Source organism: Salvelinus sp. IW2-2015, linkage group LG4q.1:29 (assembly GCF_002910315.2).
Source record: "Salvelinus sp. IW2-2015 linkage group LG4q.1:29, ASM291031v2, whole genome shotgun sequence".
Classification (NCBI taxonomy): domain Eukaryota; kingdom Metazoa; phylum Chordata; class Actinopteri; order Salmoniformes; family Salmonidae; genus Salvelinus; species Salvelinus sp. IW2-2015.
In genome coordinates, this window is record NC_036842.1 from 19537722 (window position 1) to 19554295 (window position 16574).

The 16574-nt window shown below is 43.9% G+C and overlaps 1 protein-coding gene across 2 annotated transcripts in view; it reads right to left on the minus strand.

Moving 5' to 3' along the window:
- LOC111961595 (regulator of G-protein signaling 3) overlaps positions 1–16357 on the minus strand; it is an 18410-nt gene extending 2053 nt beyond the window's left edge. The window contains exon 1 of one of the 2 annotated variants that reach the window (XM_023983991.2): positions 15921–16357. In XM_023983991.2, coding sequence (XP_023839759.1) covers positions 15921–16040 — 120 coding nt within the window. In that variant the 5' untranslated portion in view covers positions 16041–16357. Of the gene's footprint in view, positions 1–5563; positions 6253–15920 lie in introns of those variants that run through there. The other variant, XM_023983992.2, reaches the window with a different exon arrangement.
- Between the last annotated feature and the right edge of the window lie 217 nt (positions 16358–16574).

Below are 16574 nucleotides of genomic sequence, written 5' to 3' on the forward strand. Positions count from 1 at the left end.
CACACACACACACACACACACACACACACACACACACACACACACACACACGCGCGCGCGTACGATGCCCAAAAACTGTCTGTAAGAATTCCAGGAATAATGCCAGTGTGTGTGCCAAAATCAACAGTGCTCCGCTCCAATACATTGTTTCCATCTCATCTGCTGACAATAGGGCCTGAAATGAAGCTCAGTAAAAGTCTGTCTGAACACACAAACACAGTACGATGTCTCCCCTTTATAGTTCAGATCAGGATGGTAATAGGGTATACTGATCCTAAATCTGTGTCTGTGGTTAACCTCTGAGCGTGTCTAAGAGACTGGCATCAAGATGCATAAGCGTATTAACTTGTTTACCTTTGATAACTACAGTACAACCCTAAGTAGCAAACGTTGGCTTGAATAAAGATTTTAGGGAAAATTCCTAGAATTCCTTGACGGATTTGCCTACAGGATTTACCATCTGTAATCTAGTGACCAACTTGAACATTGAACCTATTAAGGATTAGTCCCTTTTTTTCAATTTTCATCTAAAATGACATACCCAAATCTAACTGCCTGTAGCTCAGGCCCTGAAGCAAGGATGTGCATATTCTTGGCACCATTTGTAAGGAAAAACTTTGAAGTTTATGGAAATGTGAAAGGAATGTAGTAGAATATAACACAATAGATCTAGTACAATATAATACAAAGAAAAAACCAACCGTTCTTTTGTATTTTCTTTGTACCATCATTTTGAAATGCAAGAGAAAGGCCATAATGTATTATTTTTCCAGCCCAGGTGCAATTTAGATTTTGGCCACTAGATGGCAGCAGTGTATGTGCAAAGTTTTAGACTGATCCAATGAACCAATGCATTTCTGTTCAAAATGTTGTATCAAGACTGCCCAAATGTGCCTAATTGGTTTATTAATAACTTTTCATGTTCAAAATTGTGCACTCTCCTCAAACAATAGCATTTCCTTCTTTCACTGTAATAGCTACTGCAAATTGGACAGTGCAGTTAGATGAACAAGAATTGAAGCTTTCTGACAATATCAGATATGTCTATGTCCTGGGAAATTTTCTTGTTACTTACAACCTCATGCTAATCGCATTAGCCTATGTTAGCTCAACCGTCCCGTGGAAGGGACACCGATCCCAAAGAATTAACATGAACTGTTAAACCTGTTAAGGCCATTTACAATCCCTATGTACAGTACCAGTCAAAAGTTTGGACACACCTACTCATTCAAGGGTTTTACTTTATTTGACTATTTTCTACATTGTAGACATCAAAACTATGAAATAACACACATGGAATAATGCAGTAACCAAAAAAAGAGTTAAACAAGTCAAAGTATGTTTTATATTTGAGATTCTTCAAAGTTGCCACCCTTTGCCTTGATGACAGCTTTGCACACTCTTGGCATTCTCTCAAACGGCTTCATGAGGTAGTCACCAAAAAGGTGTGCCTTGTTAAAAGTTAATTTGTGGAATATATTTCCTTCTTAATGCGTTTGAGCCGATCAGTTATGTTGTGACAACGTAGGGGAGGTATACAGAAGATAGCCCTATTTGGTAAAAGACCAAGTCCATTTTATGGCAAGAACAGCTCAAATAAGCAAAAAGAAATGACAGTCCATCATTACTTTAAGTCATGAAGGTCAGTCAATCTGGAACATTTCAAAAACGTTTAAAGTTTTTTTCAAAAACCATCAAGGGTTATGATGAAACTGGCTCTCATGGGGACCGCCACAGGAAAAGAAGACCCAGAGTTACCTCTGCTGCAGAGGATAAGTTCATTAGAGTTAACTGCACCTCCGATTGCAGCCCAAATAAATGCTTCACAGAGTTCAAGTAAGAGACACATCTCAACATCAACTGTTCAGAGGAGACTGCATGAATCAAGCAGTCATGGTCAAATTGCTGCAAAGAAACCACTACTAAAGGACACCAATAATAAGCCAAGAAACACGAGCAATGGACATTAGACCGGTGGAAATCTGTCTTTTGGTCTGATGAGTCCAAATTTTAGGTTTTTGGTCCAACCGCTGTGTCTTTGTGAGATGCAGAGTAGGTGAAGGGATGATCTCCGCATGTGTGGTTCCCACCATGAAGCAAGGAGGTGGAGGTGTGATGCTTTGCTGGTGACACTGTCTGTGATTTATTTAGAATTCAAGGCATATTTAACCAGCATGTCTTCCACAGCATTCTGCAATGGCCCAAAACACACCTCCAGGTTGTGTAAGGGCTATTTAACCAAGAGGGAGAGTGATGGTGCTGCATCAGATGACCTGGCCTCCACAATCACCCGACTTCAACCCAATTGAGATCGTTAGGGATGAGTTGGACCGCAGAGTGAAGGAAAAGCAGCCAACAAGTGCTCAGCATATGTGGGAACTACTTCAAGACCGTTGGAAAATAATTCCTCGTGAAGCTGTTTGAGAGAATGCCAAGAGTGTGCAAAGCTGTCATCAAGGCAAAGGGTGATTTGTTTAACACTTTTTTGGTTACTACATGATTCCATATGTGTTATTTCATAGTTTTAATGTCTACAATGTAGAAAATAGTAAAAAATAAAGACAAAACCCTTGAATGAGTAGGTGTGTCCAAACTTTGCCCTGGCACTGTATGTCCAATAATTATGCATTATGTTCGCTCACATACTGTAAATGTCATGATCACTAATTATAGTGTTTTGGAAGGGCTTGGCACCTGAAATGGATGAAGACAATTAAGTAAAGGATAAATCAAATTGGTGCATAAAGTTTGATTCATCTGATTCACTCTTGATATGCTGTGAGCTGACAGTTTGGCATATTACACTGTGATAGGTGGACACACACTGAGAACAAAGAGTCACAGTCCATAATCACTGGTGACATACGGTATGTCACCCCTAACATCATGTCACCGCCCCCACCACCATGGTGACAGCTAGGTTGACCTCCTCCCACTGCTGACTGACTGACTGATTGGCTGTACACGTTATGTAAATTATGACATTTCTCAGAATCCCCCAAATTGGACATACTTTCCACTCATCAAAATACATGATCATCTTGATAGTCTTTTAAAATGTTTGATAGATGATAATCTTGACAGTCTTAAAATGTTTAGTAAATTATAATCTTGGCTAACGACCAGAGACAACATCACTACTGTCAGATATGTGAGAGAGAGAGAGAGAGAGAGAGAGAGAGAGAGAGAAGAGAGAGGAGGACAGGAAAAGCAGAGAGAGAGAGAGAGAGAGAGAGAGAGAGAGAGAGAGAGAGAGAGAGAGAGAGAGAGAGAGAGAGAGAGAGAGAGAGAGAGAGAGAGAGAGAGAGAGAGAGAGAGAGAGAGAGAGAGAGAGAGAGAGAGAGAGAGAGAGAGAGAGAGAGAGAGAGAGAGAGAGAGAGAGAGAGAGAGAGAGAGAGAGAGAGAGAGAGAGAGAGAGAGAGAGAGAGAGAGAGAGAGAGAGAGAGAGAGAGAGAAAAGTATATATAAGGAAAATGTGAGATGAAGAGAAGAAGAGACAAAAAGACAGATGGGGAGAAGAGAGAAACAACAGAAGCGAATAGAGAAAGGCCGGGGGAGAGTCTGAGGGAGAGAAGAGAAAGAGAAAAGAGGAAGGGAGAGAGAGATGGGGGCTCTGTAGGGGGTAGTGGTGTGAAGGGATGGTTGGCACGCAGTAGAAGAGGGAGGATAGAGGGGGGGTAGTGTTAATTAGAGGTGCCCCCTGGCCTCTCTGAGCGTGGGACCGGACCACAAGGAGACAAGACACACACCGACTGGCATCCAGGGCCTGACAATGGGCACACGGTGGGTACACACACACACACATTCTTACTCACTAACCCTCATCCCTGGTCTTGCTCTCCCATGCGCTAACACACACGTCCAACCTTGCTCCACAATACTAATGCGATCAGTTTGTACAGCTCTTCAGGCCAAGGCCAGAGAACCAGCAACAACTGTCTGACAGGCAGCATACAAAGCCGGCTCAGAGTGAGCATCTGAATGCTATTCTCCCATCTCCAGTTTGTATCAAGAGCCTCTAACACCTCAATCTATCTCCTTCCAGTCAAACGAGAAGGTTACGAGCCCACTTATATGGTGCTTTAGAGTGAGTATGAAACTACCATTGCTCGCTATTGAGAGACTTAGCTATTGAAATTAGTTGTACACGAGTGTATTTATGTAACGCGTAGGAGTGTGTGAGTGTGTGTGTGTGTGGAGTCGTGACCTGTTGTCCTGTGAGATGCACATTGTGTGGGTGCATGGGTGTGCGCATGCACGTGTGTGTGAGACCAAGCTTTCTCTCTATGTTGTTTTGCCTCAACAATCTCATGAGACACTATCTATGAGAGCCCACAGCTATGAGTCAACCCACTGTCTGTCTGTCTGTCTTCTGTGTGCTTCTGCTCTGTTTGATGCCTCTCCAGCCTGTAAACCAGGTGTGCCTCAGAGATTGCACTACTAACGTACACACAGACACACACATGCACACACACTACAGGACTAAAGCAAAATAACAATTCTCTCCCATCCACTAACAGGTATGTTTGTGAGCTGAACTCCACAACACTATAACTCCAGTAAGACATTCCCAGTCCGTTGAGCAAGGCCTTATCTGGGTCACTGTGTTTTGGTGACAACATGTCTAGGCTGGCAGAAAAACATAACTCTCTGCCAGCCCAGTATTGTGTCCATGTCAACACACTGTACTGACGCGATGCCATGCAAACTCCAATCACTGATCGCAAACTGTTAGATAAGAAAGGTTTGTGCTAAGTCTATAAGCCATAAGCTTGAGACTGATTTGTAAGTGAGGATGAGAGACTCCAGACTTTGGGTGTAATTGTTAGCCTGTAGCACAGTCTCAATTTTCTCCCTTTCTCTCATTTTCTCCATCAGATTGCCTCTGGATAAATAATGCAGATGGCGGAGACCTCATTCTTCTGTCTCTCTCAGGAAACAGGGAACACACTTTCATCCACTCGTTTTTACACTGGTTTCCTCATCATCACTTCCCTTCCACGTTAGATACTGTAGGAGTGAGCTTTCCAATGGCAAACACTCCAATGGCAAAGTAAAGCCTAAAGCCTCAAATATAAATTCCATAACTCTGCTATCTATCTATCTCTTACTGTTCCGGTGCCTTAATCCAATTGCACTATACAAAAAAATCTATATACTTTCCCAACCAATTGAATGGTCTGCTTCCTACATCATTGCTTTCATCTTTCTGTTCCCTTGTCATTTTAAAATGTTCATGCTTTCTAACGTATTCTCTTTGTCTGTGTTTGTCTGTCTCTCCAAAAGAGCCGGCTACACACAGAACCCTATCTGAACACCCATCCCTCCTCCTCTCCCCCTCTTCTTCCATTCTCCCACTACCCCATTCTCTGCACTTCCATTCGCACACCCTCCTACCGCACTCCCTGTACTCTCCCTCTCTTCTGACTCGCACACTTACCTGACACTCTCCCCCCATTTGTCACACCCCTATGCACAACACACTTCTATCTCTCCCTCTATCCCCCCTCCCTCCCTCCCACCCTCCCTTTCTCTCTCCAGTTGATTATCTAGGGGGACAGACCTGAGGCAGTCTAGCGGCGATGCAGACCCTACACAGCCCGTGGATGGTATGCATGACTCCAGGCTCCTCCTGAAGACAGACACACTGTGGATGCTCCTCTGTCGACAGTCCTGGATGGTCCTCTCCTTGGATGTTCCTCTAGAGTTCCTCTGTTCTTCTTTATACTCAGAGGAAGATCTCCTAAACACAATGGTCTGTATGGTCCTTTGGGTTCTCCCGACGCTGTATGTGCTCTTCAACGTGTTATGTATGGTCCCCAATCTGACTCCTGTCCACTCTGGATGATCCTCTGTGTGTGGTTGTCTAGTTAGGGTCCTCTATGGAATAGTCCAGTCAGTATGGTCTGTGTTGATTGCTGTCCTTTATGAGGCAACCACTAGGTATGGTCCTATCTGCATGGTCAACATGCAGTCAATAAGATGCACTGGAAACCGTTCTCTGTATGTGGTCAGTGCAGTCACCAATTAGATCCTCTATTAAATATTCTAATGCTCCGGGTGCAATACTCCAAGCCCTATGTATGGGTCCTCAGAATGCTATGTATGGGTCCTCGCAACACCGTGAGTCCTCCTAGCGCTGTCCAGTCTTCTCTGATCTGAGTGAGTCCGTGTGTGGGGGCTGGCGTCGCGGAGGCGAGACTGGTGCTGCGTTGGCCTGCTCCAGCCACACTGCACTTGGCATGGCCGCTCATGGGAACTCCGCTCTGGAGAAGAATGGGAGGAAGTGCTCCCTCACCCCCCCTCCTCACGCTCCTCTCTTTTGCCTCCCCCCCACCTCGAGCCCTGTCCGGGCCAGCCTGTTTGTGTGCCTACCCTCGATAAGCCCAGAACAACTTCCTGAGCCAGCGGTACAGAGCTGAGAGGGAGAGGTGAGACAGACTGCTCACACACACAAATGTGTGATCATACTGTAGAAGTGGAAGCGAGAGAAGAGCACTGTGAGAATGAATGCTTTTGCATACATAATATGTATGTTATGCATACGGAGGTAGGAGGGAGTCTGTAGACACTCAATCACAGGCATGTATTATAAATACAGTAGATATACTCCTGTGTGTTTATGAGCGTCCCCCTTTGGCATATTCACCCACATACACTAACAAGAAACATCCACTGTGTGCAGCCCCCTGTTGTGCAACTCTTACAATGAAAGACAGAACACGCTGCTGATGAATGGTTGAGGCAGTCTGCAACCTTACACATACCTCTCACCTCGCAATTTTTCTGCAAATCTCTCTTTTTCACACACACACAGTCAGTTTTCACACCTAGACACACTCTCTGGAGACCTCCCTCCGCGCTCTCTAAACTATTTTACAGCAGTCTCACACCAGACACCATCATGTTTGTTATGTTTGGTTCTTTCAATATTTCCTCTCCTTTTCCTTTCAATTTTCCCTGTGCAGAAATTCAGGTCTGTGAATGTGCTACTCCGGCAAACCCCTTTCCAGTTATCAAAACACTCTTTTATTTTTGTTTTTGATTGGCTACGGCATGAGAGCCGGAAACAGGAGGGCTATGAAATCTATGTAAAATAACAACAAACATCGCTCGGCTCGGCCAGAAAACTGGCAAATGTAACCCCAGAGCGACCTCATTAATTCTTAACATGTCTCCGTTCCATTTATCCTTTAGTGGCTGGCTCACTGGAGGTTTACAGAGTCACAGAAAAGGAGAGGCCAAAGAGTAACCCATAGTGGGCTCTCTCCACAATGCTAACAGGCTGACAGAAAAGGCCATTCAAGTCCTTACATCCCCTCTACTGGGCATTTAGGGGGACTTTTCCCTGTTCTCCTTTTTAAGGGGGGAAGGTTACCCTTCAATCGCACACAAAAACATGTGAGAGCTCTTTCTCTTCCTTTTCTATCCTTCTGTTCAGCTCTAAACAGGCAGAAGGATGGATTAGAGGGAGAGAGAGAAAGAGAAGGAGAGAGAGAGAGAAAGAGAGAGAGAGAGGCAAGTGTTTGTAACTTCGTCTTTGAGCCAAACAAGACGAACGGAGCGGCTCCTCTTTGGAGTGTGGGATCTTCCGACAGTCAGCGTCTCTCTGGCTCACCTGACTATTGGAGGCATCAAAGACAGTCAGCGTCTCTCTGCCTGACTTGAGTAGAGGAGGCATGAAAGACAGTCAGCGTCTCTCTGGCTGACCTGACTAGAGGAGGCATCAAAGACAGGCAGCGTCTCTCTGACTGACCTGACTAGAGGAGGCATCAAAGACAGGCAGCTTCCACTCCACTGGGCAGCCAGGACCAAGGCCAGGGGCAGGACTAGACTGGGGTTATTTTGTAGGTCTAGGGCCAAGGCCAAGGATAGGACTAGGTTCAGGGTTAGAACTGGGATTATTTTATAGGGGTTGGACTAGGGCCATGGATCGGGGATAGGACTAGGCCCAGCCCCAGGGCAGAGACTTGGACCAAGGTCATGACTTAGGCTAGGGCAGGGGTTAGTTCTTGGACTAGGATTGGGGCCATGGGCTGTGGCTGTGGTTAAAAACAGGACTATAGGACTAGGACTGTGTTGGTTCCAGGGCTGGTGCCTGGACTGGAGCCACTGCAGAGCTAAGAAACCCAACACAATGAACAACCTTTCTCTCCCCCTCATCCTCATCATCTCTCTGCATCCAGAGCAACAGGACAGTGTCACTCCCAGTTCTCAGGAAATGGAAAGAGAGGAAAGTAATACCAGCCGACAAGCACTTGCTGTCATAAGTCAGGGAAACTTTTTGTCAGCTCAATCAGCATTAATATGAATTCCCTGTGTCTGGTCTATCTGTGGGATGGACCACTGGTGATGTGTTGCTCTGTCCATTCAGGTTAAGTGCTGCGAGATGTTAATATGGCAGTGGAGGGGTTGGGCTCTCGCCACTCCATGGAAAAGGGCTTAGTTGCATTGGACACAACTCACAGAGACAGAGAAAGCTGACAGAACCTAAGCCTAGGCTGTGATGAAGAAAAACATAACTGGAAAGAACAGGAGTGAGTGGAAGTGTGAAATAAAACAAAACTAGTTTTGGTTTGAATTCGATTTATGACACATGAGCAATATGATGTGTCTGCAGTGTGGGTTTGATTGAATCTGATTCCTGGAGTATGCATAGATATCAGTATCCCAGGATCCCTTCGAAACCCCTTCAAACTGTTTAAACGAGTACTGTAAACCATTTGTAGACATTAGGAAATTTAGTGAACAGGTAAAGAGATGTCGTGTCGCAAGACCGGATTTGAGGCGTGTAGAACAGAACACGGCCCATGCCGGAGGAGGAGAGAAGAGAGAGACGAGAATAGGAAGAGAAGAGAGAAGCGACCGAGCAGAGAGGAGTAGATGTAGAGAGAGAGCAGAGGAGAACGAGAGAGAGAGATAGGAGAGAGAAGATGAGAGCGAAAGGCATAGAGTAGAGTGTAGGAGCACAGTGAGAGTAAGAGAGTGCGGAGATGTACGACAGAGGAGAGGAGGAGAGGAGAGGTAGATGATCGTATGTAGAGAGGAGAGAGAGGATGAATGAGGAGAGAAGGCAGAGAACGAGGAAGAAGAGAATGCGTACAGGAGCAGACGACAAGAGAAGAAGGACACGAAGGGTAGAGGTGAGGAACGAGGAAGAGGCAGAGAGTGAGCAGACAGGTATTGAGCGCGGACGGAAGGCGAGAAGAGAGCAGGAACATACTAGTAGAAAAGCGACGGCCGAAGTCAGGGAAAAGCCTGGAAAAGCAGAAATCCCAACAGTTCCACATTCAGCCTGTGATTGTTCTTTGACCTTCTTTAACTCGGTCTCAGGAGAACACCCCAGACAGACCGCTCACATCAGCCAACAAGAAAAAAGAGAGAAAGAGGGAGAGAAAGGGAGGAGAACGCTCATAATAGATGTAAATGTCTGTCATTTAGCACTGCATTACAGAAGCTTCCTGTTCCTCTTCATAGCCTCTCTTCAAATGCACACTTCAAACAACTGTTTGTTGCAGAACCAGGGTTGTGATCCAACAGTAAACATTTAGAGCAAATGAATGAGAAAAAGTTTATGTGAATTTGTCGCTTGAAATTATTGTGTGCAACCAGAACCAGCAACAGATTTCGGTGTAGCTAGTGAATCAATAAGCAACAGTGGAAAATGTTGCTGATATGGGCATTTCTAGGGTACCACTGAGGATTTCCTACACTGGACAACTTGTTACAGCTGTTGATAAGTCATTGATAGAATATTTTGGTGTCTCATTCTTACACTGGTGAAGACAGTTGTGCCTGGATCCAAGTTGGATCTAATATCCCTAGAGAATTGAGGTTGATCATCTGTTGTTGTCTGCTTTATTTACAGCAGAGTCTTGTCGTTAGATTTAACAGAGAAAGCATCAAGGTAATGTGTTCATGTTTCATATGTTTTTGTGCTTTAGATTGGACACATAAGCTGTGTTGGAATACTCATACTAACCACACTAACCATACTATTTGTGATGTAAATTGAGTATGTAGTGTGCATATTGGTCATAGTTAGTATGCCAAAACCTCCCGGATGTCATACTACATTTGCCAAAATACAAAGTACATCGCCCATCCTCACTTCGTGTTGAACGCAGAACGAGGGAGAGCTCGATTTTGTCGTTTTGAACTGCTAGCTTCTAGCGGGGTTTTCTTGAGGGCTTGAACGCAGATCGTTACGCAGTTAGCCATTGCGGCTGGAACTACGGATTGTCCCGGGTTTGTGGCTATCTAGGTCCCTGCTGTTTGTTGTTTTCAATCTTCCCTGTGACCTGCCCTGTCTGGAACTGTGAGGAGTAACAGCGTAACCTACGTTGCTAGCTACCATGACAAAGACCAAAGCCGCAGGAGTACCGTTGAGGACAGTGGTGTCTCTCTACCACAGGTAAAGGATCTTTTAAGCAAACAAACAGAGTTCTACAGGCAGTTGTTACAACAAGAAAATAGCTTCAAGTGTTTGGTCCAAATACTGGTGGATTCAACTAATAAAAGAATGGACGACCTGACCAGAGAGGTACAGGACCTGAAGAACAGTTATCCCAGGGTCAGCTCGATGAGTTGAAACAGAAGAACGGCAGATGACAGCAATCTGTAGGTCATTGAGAGAGGATATCAGTTCTGTGTGTGAATCTATGATAACAATGATGGATAAATCAGATTATCTTGAGGGACAATCAAGGTGGAACAACATGGTTGTGGACTGAATTGCAGAATCTCCACGAGACCTGGATGGAGTCTGAGGAAAAAGTGAGGGAAATTATCTCAGCGAAATTGAAGATGGACCACAGGAAAAATGAGATGCAGTGCGCCCACAGGACTGTAAAATCCACCACCGGCCCAGGTCACAGGCCCAGACCAATAGTGGTCAAGTTCCTGAAGTTCAAGGACAAGGTAGCTGTTCTGGAAAGATCCAAGAACTTGAGAGGAACGTATATCTTCCTCAAGGAGGACTATCATGAAGCAGTGCGCCAGAAGAGGAAAGAACTTATCCCAGCCATGAAAGCTGCCAGAGCACGTAGAGACATTGCTTACATCTGCTATGACAGGCTCATTATCCACCCTCCCTATGACAGGCTCGTTTTCCACCCTCCCTATGACAGGCTCGTTGTCCACCCTCCCTATGACAGGCTCGTTGTCCACCCTCCCTATGACAGGCTCATTATCCACCACACCCTCACAGAGGTCTGGAAGAAGATGAAGAGCCAAGCCTATGGGTTTCGTAACTTCAACCCCGCAGCACACACACACACACCACACACACACACACACACACAACACACACCAACACACACACACACACACCACACACCACACACACACACACACCCACACACACCACACACACACACACCCCACACACACCACACACACACACCACACCCAAATTAGTTTCATGGACTGTTGGATTTTTTTTTTTGCTCTTGCTTTTTTTGCTCTTTTCAGTATTATGTCTATCTCTGAAAGCTACCCAGGAAAGAGCTGAAAATTGCCCATATTAATATACATGCATGTAGCCTTAGAAATAAGGTTAATGAAATCAATAACTTGCTAGCATCAGGTAATATTCATATATTAGCCATTCTGAGAGGAATTGTTGACTTGCAAAAAGCTGGAAAGGGTTACAAAAGTGTCTCTAAAAGCCTTGATGTTCATCAGTCCACGGTAAGATGTCTATATATGGAGAAAGTTCAGCACTGTTGCTACTCTCCCTAGGAGTTGCCGTCCTGTAAAGATGACTGCAAGAGCACAGTGCAGAATGCTCAATAAGGTTAAGAAGAATCCTAGAGTGTCAGCTAAAGACTTACAGAAATCTCTGGAACATGCTAACATCTCTGTTGACAAGTCTACGATACGTAAAACACTAAACAAGAACGGTGTTCATGGGAGGACACTACGGAAGAAGCCACTGCTGTCCCCAAAAAATATTGCTGCACGTTTTACAAAAGTGCACCTGGATGTTCCACAGCACTACTGGCCAAATATTCTGTGGACAGATGAAACTACAGTTGAGTTGTTTGGAAGGAACACACAACACTATGTGTAGAGAAAAAAAGGCACATGCTATGCTGCCTCAGGGCCTGGACAGCTTGCTATCATTGACGGAAAAATGTATTCCCAAGTTTATCAAGACATTTTGCAGGAGAATGTTAGGCAATCTATCCGCCAATTGAAGCTCAACAGAAGTTGGGTGATGCAACAGGACAACGACCCAAAACACAGAAGTAAATCAACAACAGAATGGCTTCAACAGAAGAAAATACGCCTTCTGGAGTGGCCCAGTCAGAGTCCTGACCTCAACCCGATTGAGATGCTGTGGCATGACCTCAAGAGAGCAGTTCACACCAGACATTCAAAGAATATTGCTGAACTGAAACTGTTTTGTAAAGAGTAATGGTCCAAAATTCCTGCTGACCGTTGTGCAGGTCTGATCCGCAACTACAGAAAACATTTGGTTGAGGTTATTGCTGCCAAAGGAGGGTCAACCAGTTATTAAATCCAAGGGTTCGCATACTTTTTCCACCCTGCATTGTGAATGTCTACATGCTGTGTTCAATAAAGACATGAAAACCTATAATTGTTTGTGTGTTATTAGTTTAAGCAGACTGTGCTTGTCTATTGTTGTGACCTAGATGAAGATCAGATCAAATTTGATGACCAATTTATGCAGAAATCCAGGTATTTCCAAAGGGTTCACATACTTTTTCTTGCTACTGTAATTATGACAAATGTTAAGAAAATGTTGAGCAATGTAATTAAGTAATGAGTTTTCAAATAAGTTACATTACACTCTATGTTCGCTGACTATTTGTTGGCTACGCTAGCCTTACGAACCACATAGCATATCATTACAGAAGTTACTTGTATGTACCGATATGTTAGCTAGCTACCTAACGTTAGTTGGCTACTAATGCATCGAAAGATGTCTTGAATTATTAGTAAAAAAAAAATATATATATATATATATATAACAAAAATCGAACTTGCCAGTATATTAACCATATGCTATTTAACTTACTGCCCAACGTTTGTTGACTTGATTATTCACGTCATTCTTAGCTTAGCTAAGTGGTATAGTCGTTGTGCATTCTCAATGGACATTGTTAATGAAGTCGTAAGATGTCTAGCTAGTAATTTGTTATGCTAACAAGCTAGCAAGAAGGTGCATAGCAACAGTATCAACTTACGGTAACACAGGTGAAGCACTAGTACACTCAACTGAAAGGATACCGAACTAATAGTATATAGTACGTAGTATATAGTATATACTCATTAAGTATGTAGTATGTTAGTATGGGTATTCGAACACAGCTCTAGTGTACTGTGTGCAATTGTCTAGGATAGACTATTGCGCTACACCATTCCTTGTAATAATTGTGGGTATAATGATAAAACAATGACATAGCCTAGTGGGCTTATTCACAATATGATCAGGTAATGAAATAACATGACAAATACATTTTGTTTCCATGTTACACCTTCAATTTTAAACAATACAAGGGGCTTGAACTAGCTTACTTGAATTTGGAGCTCAAAAATGTAAGTACTGGAATAGGCCATTATTGAAGCCAATTCATCAGTTATCCTGCTCCCTTATAATTATCTGTGATTTCATTTTTGAGCTGTTTTGGTGAGATTATAAAAACAGCTATGGTGAGTTTCAAATGGTGAGACTAATGCTACCGCTAATAATGGCTTTGTTATGTGTGCCTTCGTCGGCCACATAGGCCACAGAAAAATCTCCATGCATCCAGTCTATTTAGTCAAGGAAAGGTCCACATTATTCTCACATTTTAGAATGTAATAATAATAATTGTTATATCACTGCATTGGCAAGGCCTAAAAAATAATCATTCTTAAAGTGGTAATAGCCTACTTTTTAAAAACTTTTTTTGCATGCTTTTTTGTTGGGGGAAGTCTATATTAGGCCCTATTTGTACAATTATATAAATTATACAATTGTATGATATTGAGGTCGTTGAACATTACAATGAAGTGCTTGAGAAAGTCCCTGAAAGTCCTTGAATTTGACTTGCCAATGTCTGTATGAACCCTGCTTAGAGTATGTATAGTCCTATGTTGTTGTCTTTATGAACCCTGCGTTTGTTGTGTAATCCTAGGCCTATGAGTTATGGGCAATTTGCATATTCACTTTTTTTTCTCTAAGTAGACATGAAAATATTTTATTTTGTTTCAAACCATTTTCAAATGATGATCCTAATGTCACACATTGGCCCCATTTATAGATACACTTAAATGCAGATAGCATGAGAAACTGCTGTGAGCATTATAACAGCACTTGAGCATGTGTTTTAAATTCATCATTAAGTGAAGAGGGTCACAAACACTCTGTACTCTCCCTCTTTCTCTCTACATCTCCCTCTCTACTCTCACTATCTCTATATCCCTCTCTACATCTCCCTCTCTCTATCTCCCTCTCTTTATCTCCCTCTCTACTCTCACTCTCTCTATATCCCTTTACATCTCCCTCTCTCTATCTCCCTCTCTTTATCTCCCTCTCTTTATCTCCCTCTCAACTCTCCCTCTCTCTAGTTCCCTCTCTTTATCTCCCTCTCTTTATCTCCCTGTCTTTATCTCCCTCTCTACACACTTTCTCTTTATCTCCCTATCTCCCTCGAAAACTCTCCCTCTCTACTCTCCCTCCCTTTATCTCCCCCTCTACACACTCTCTTTATCTCCCTCTCAACTCTTTCTCTCTCTCCCTCTCAACATCTCCCTCTCAATATCTCCCTATCTCTCTCCCCATCTCCCTCTCAACTCACCCTCCCAATTCTCCCTCTCTCCATTTCCCTCTCAACTCTCCCTATCTCCCTCACAACTCTCCCTCTCAACTCTCCCTATCTCCCTCTCAACTCTCCCTCTCAACTCCCATTGGCCCCATTATTTATATATAGACTTAAATGCAGATAGCATGAGAAACTGCTGTGAGCATTATAACAGCACTTGAGCATGTGTTTTATATGCATCATTAAGTGAAGACGGTCACAAACACGCTGTACTCTTCCTCTTTCTCTTTACTCTCCCTCTCTCAATCTCCCTCTCAACTCACCCTCACAATTCTCCCTCTCCCTATCTTCCTCTCTACTCTGCCTGCCTTTATCTCCCTCTCAACTCTCCCCATCTCCCTCTCAACTTACCCTCTCAATTCTCCCTCTCTCTATCTGCCTCTGAACTCTCCCTCTCTCTATCTGCCTCTGAACTCTCCCTCTCTCTATCTGCCTCTCAACTCTCCCTCTCTTCATCTCCTGCTCTCTAAGAACATGGTCAAAGAATGACCATCATAAATGACAAACTGGAAATTCTCTCTCTCTCTCAACATCAACAACAATCTTCTCTTCTCAATATGACTCACATGCATGCGACCAATTACAACATTACACTACTTGTCTGTCATTGCATGTGTATGCTTCTATTTACAAGTCCATGGTAACTCTGTGCAACACGGGATTACATACTTCACAACATTCTGGCATTTTCTTAACATCTGCACACAAAGCCTAGCTATAAATAATGCACACACACAAACACATGCATGCAAACACACTCAAACATACTCACAAAAAAAATGTATGTTATATTTTTGAGCTCTTTCGTATTGTCCGTTTATGACGATTCCTCAAAAATGTGAAATGTGATGAAAAAAGAGAGACTAGCACACACACACACACACACACACACACACACACACACACGCACGCACGCACGCACGCACGCACGCACGCACGCACGCACGCACGCACGCACGCACGCACGCACGCACGCACGCACACACACTATTTTAACCACAGCTCCATGTCTCAAACAGATACCCAGACATACAGTACATACAGACACAAGACACATAGAGAGAAAGTTCTATAAGAGTCACTCACCGTTAAGCATTGCATATTCTCAGGGCTTGTGGTCTCGGGGGCAGCACCATGGTTTGACAACGGAGCCTCTGAAAGAAATACAAAAGAGTCACAGGCTGAGACACTGCCTTTAGAGAACATCTCTGCCTCTCTGTCTCTGGACCTTCAGGGCACCAACAGGGGAACTTGCTCTTATTCTCAACAAGATGCCACCAACAAAACGCCTCAATATATTGCAGATGCAAGATAAAGTCCCAAATTTGAGGCTGCCAAAAACAATGGCAATATGTTGCAGCCAAAAAAGTCTCTGTACGTTACAAGGCAATGTATGAAGCCTGTCCTGGGCTGCCTTGGTGTGTGTTGTCAGTTAGGACCCCTCTAAGAAGGCACAAACAGAACTTTCAACTCTGGGTAACTTCGCTAAGGTGTGAGGTTGCGCCCAACTAGCCAAGAGAGGAGAAGAACACAAGAGAGGGAGGGAGGGGGTAAAAAAATAAGAACTTCCCTCTCACTCCATTATCTCTCCTTCGAGGGCTCCTGTGAGGTTACCATGGAGATGGGGCCTCGCCCCCAATGTCCTTTTAACCATTCCTCATAAAGGCATCATTCAGCTGGCCCACAATGCTGATGCCTGCTCCCCCTCCCTCCTTTCCTCCATCCCTCCTTTCTGCCCTC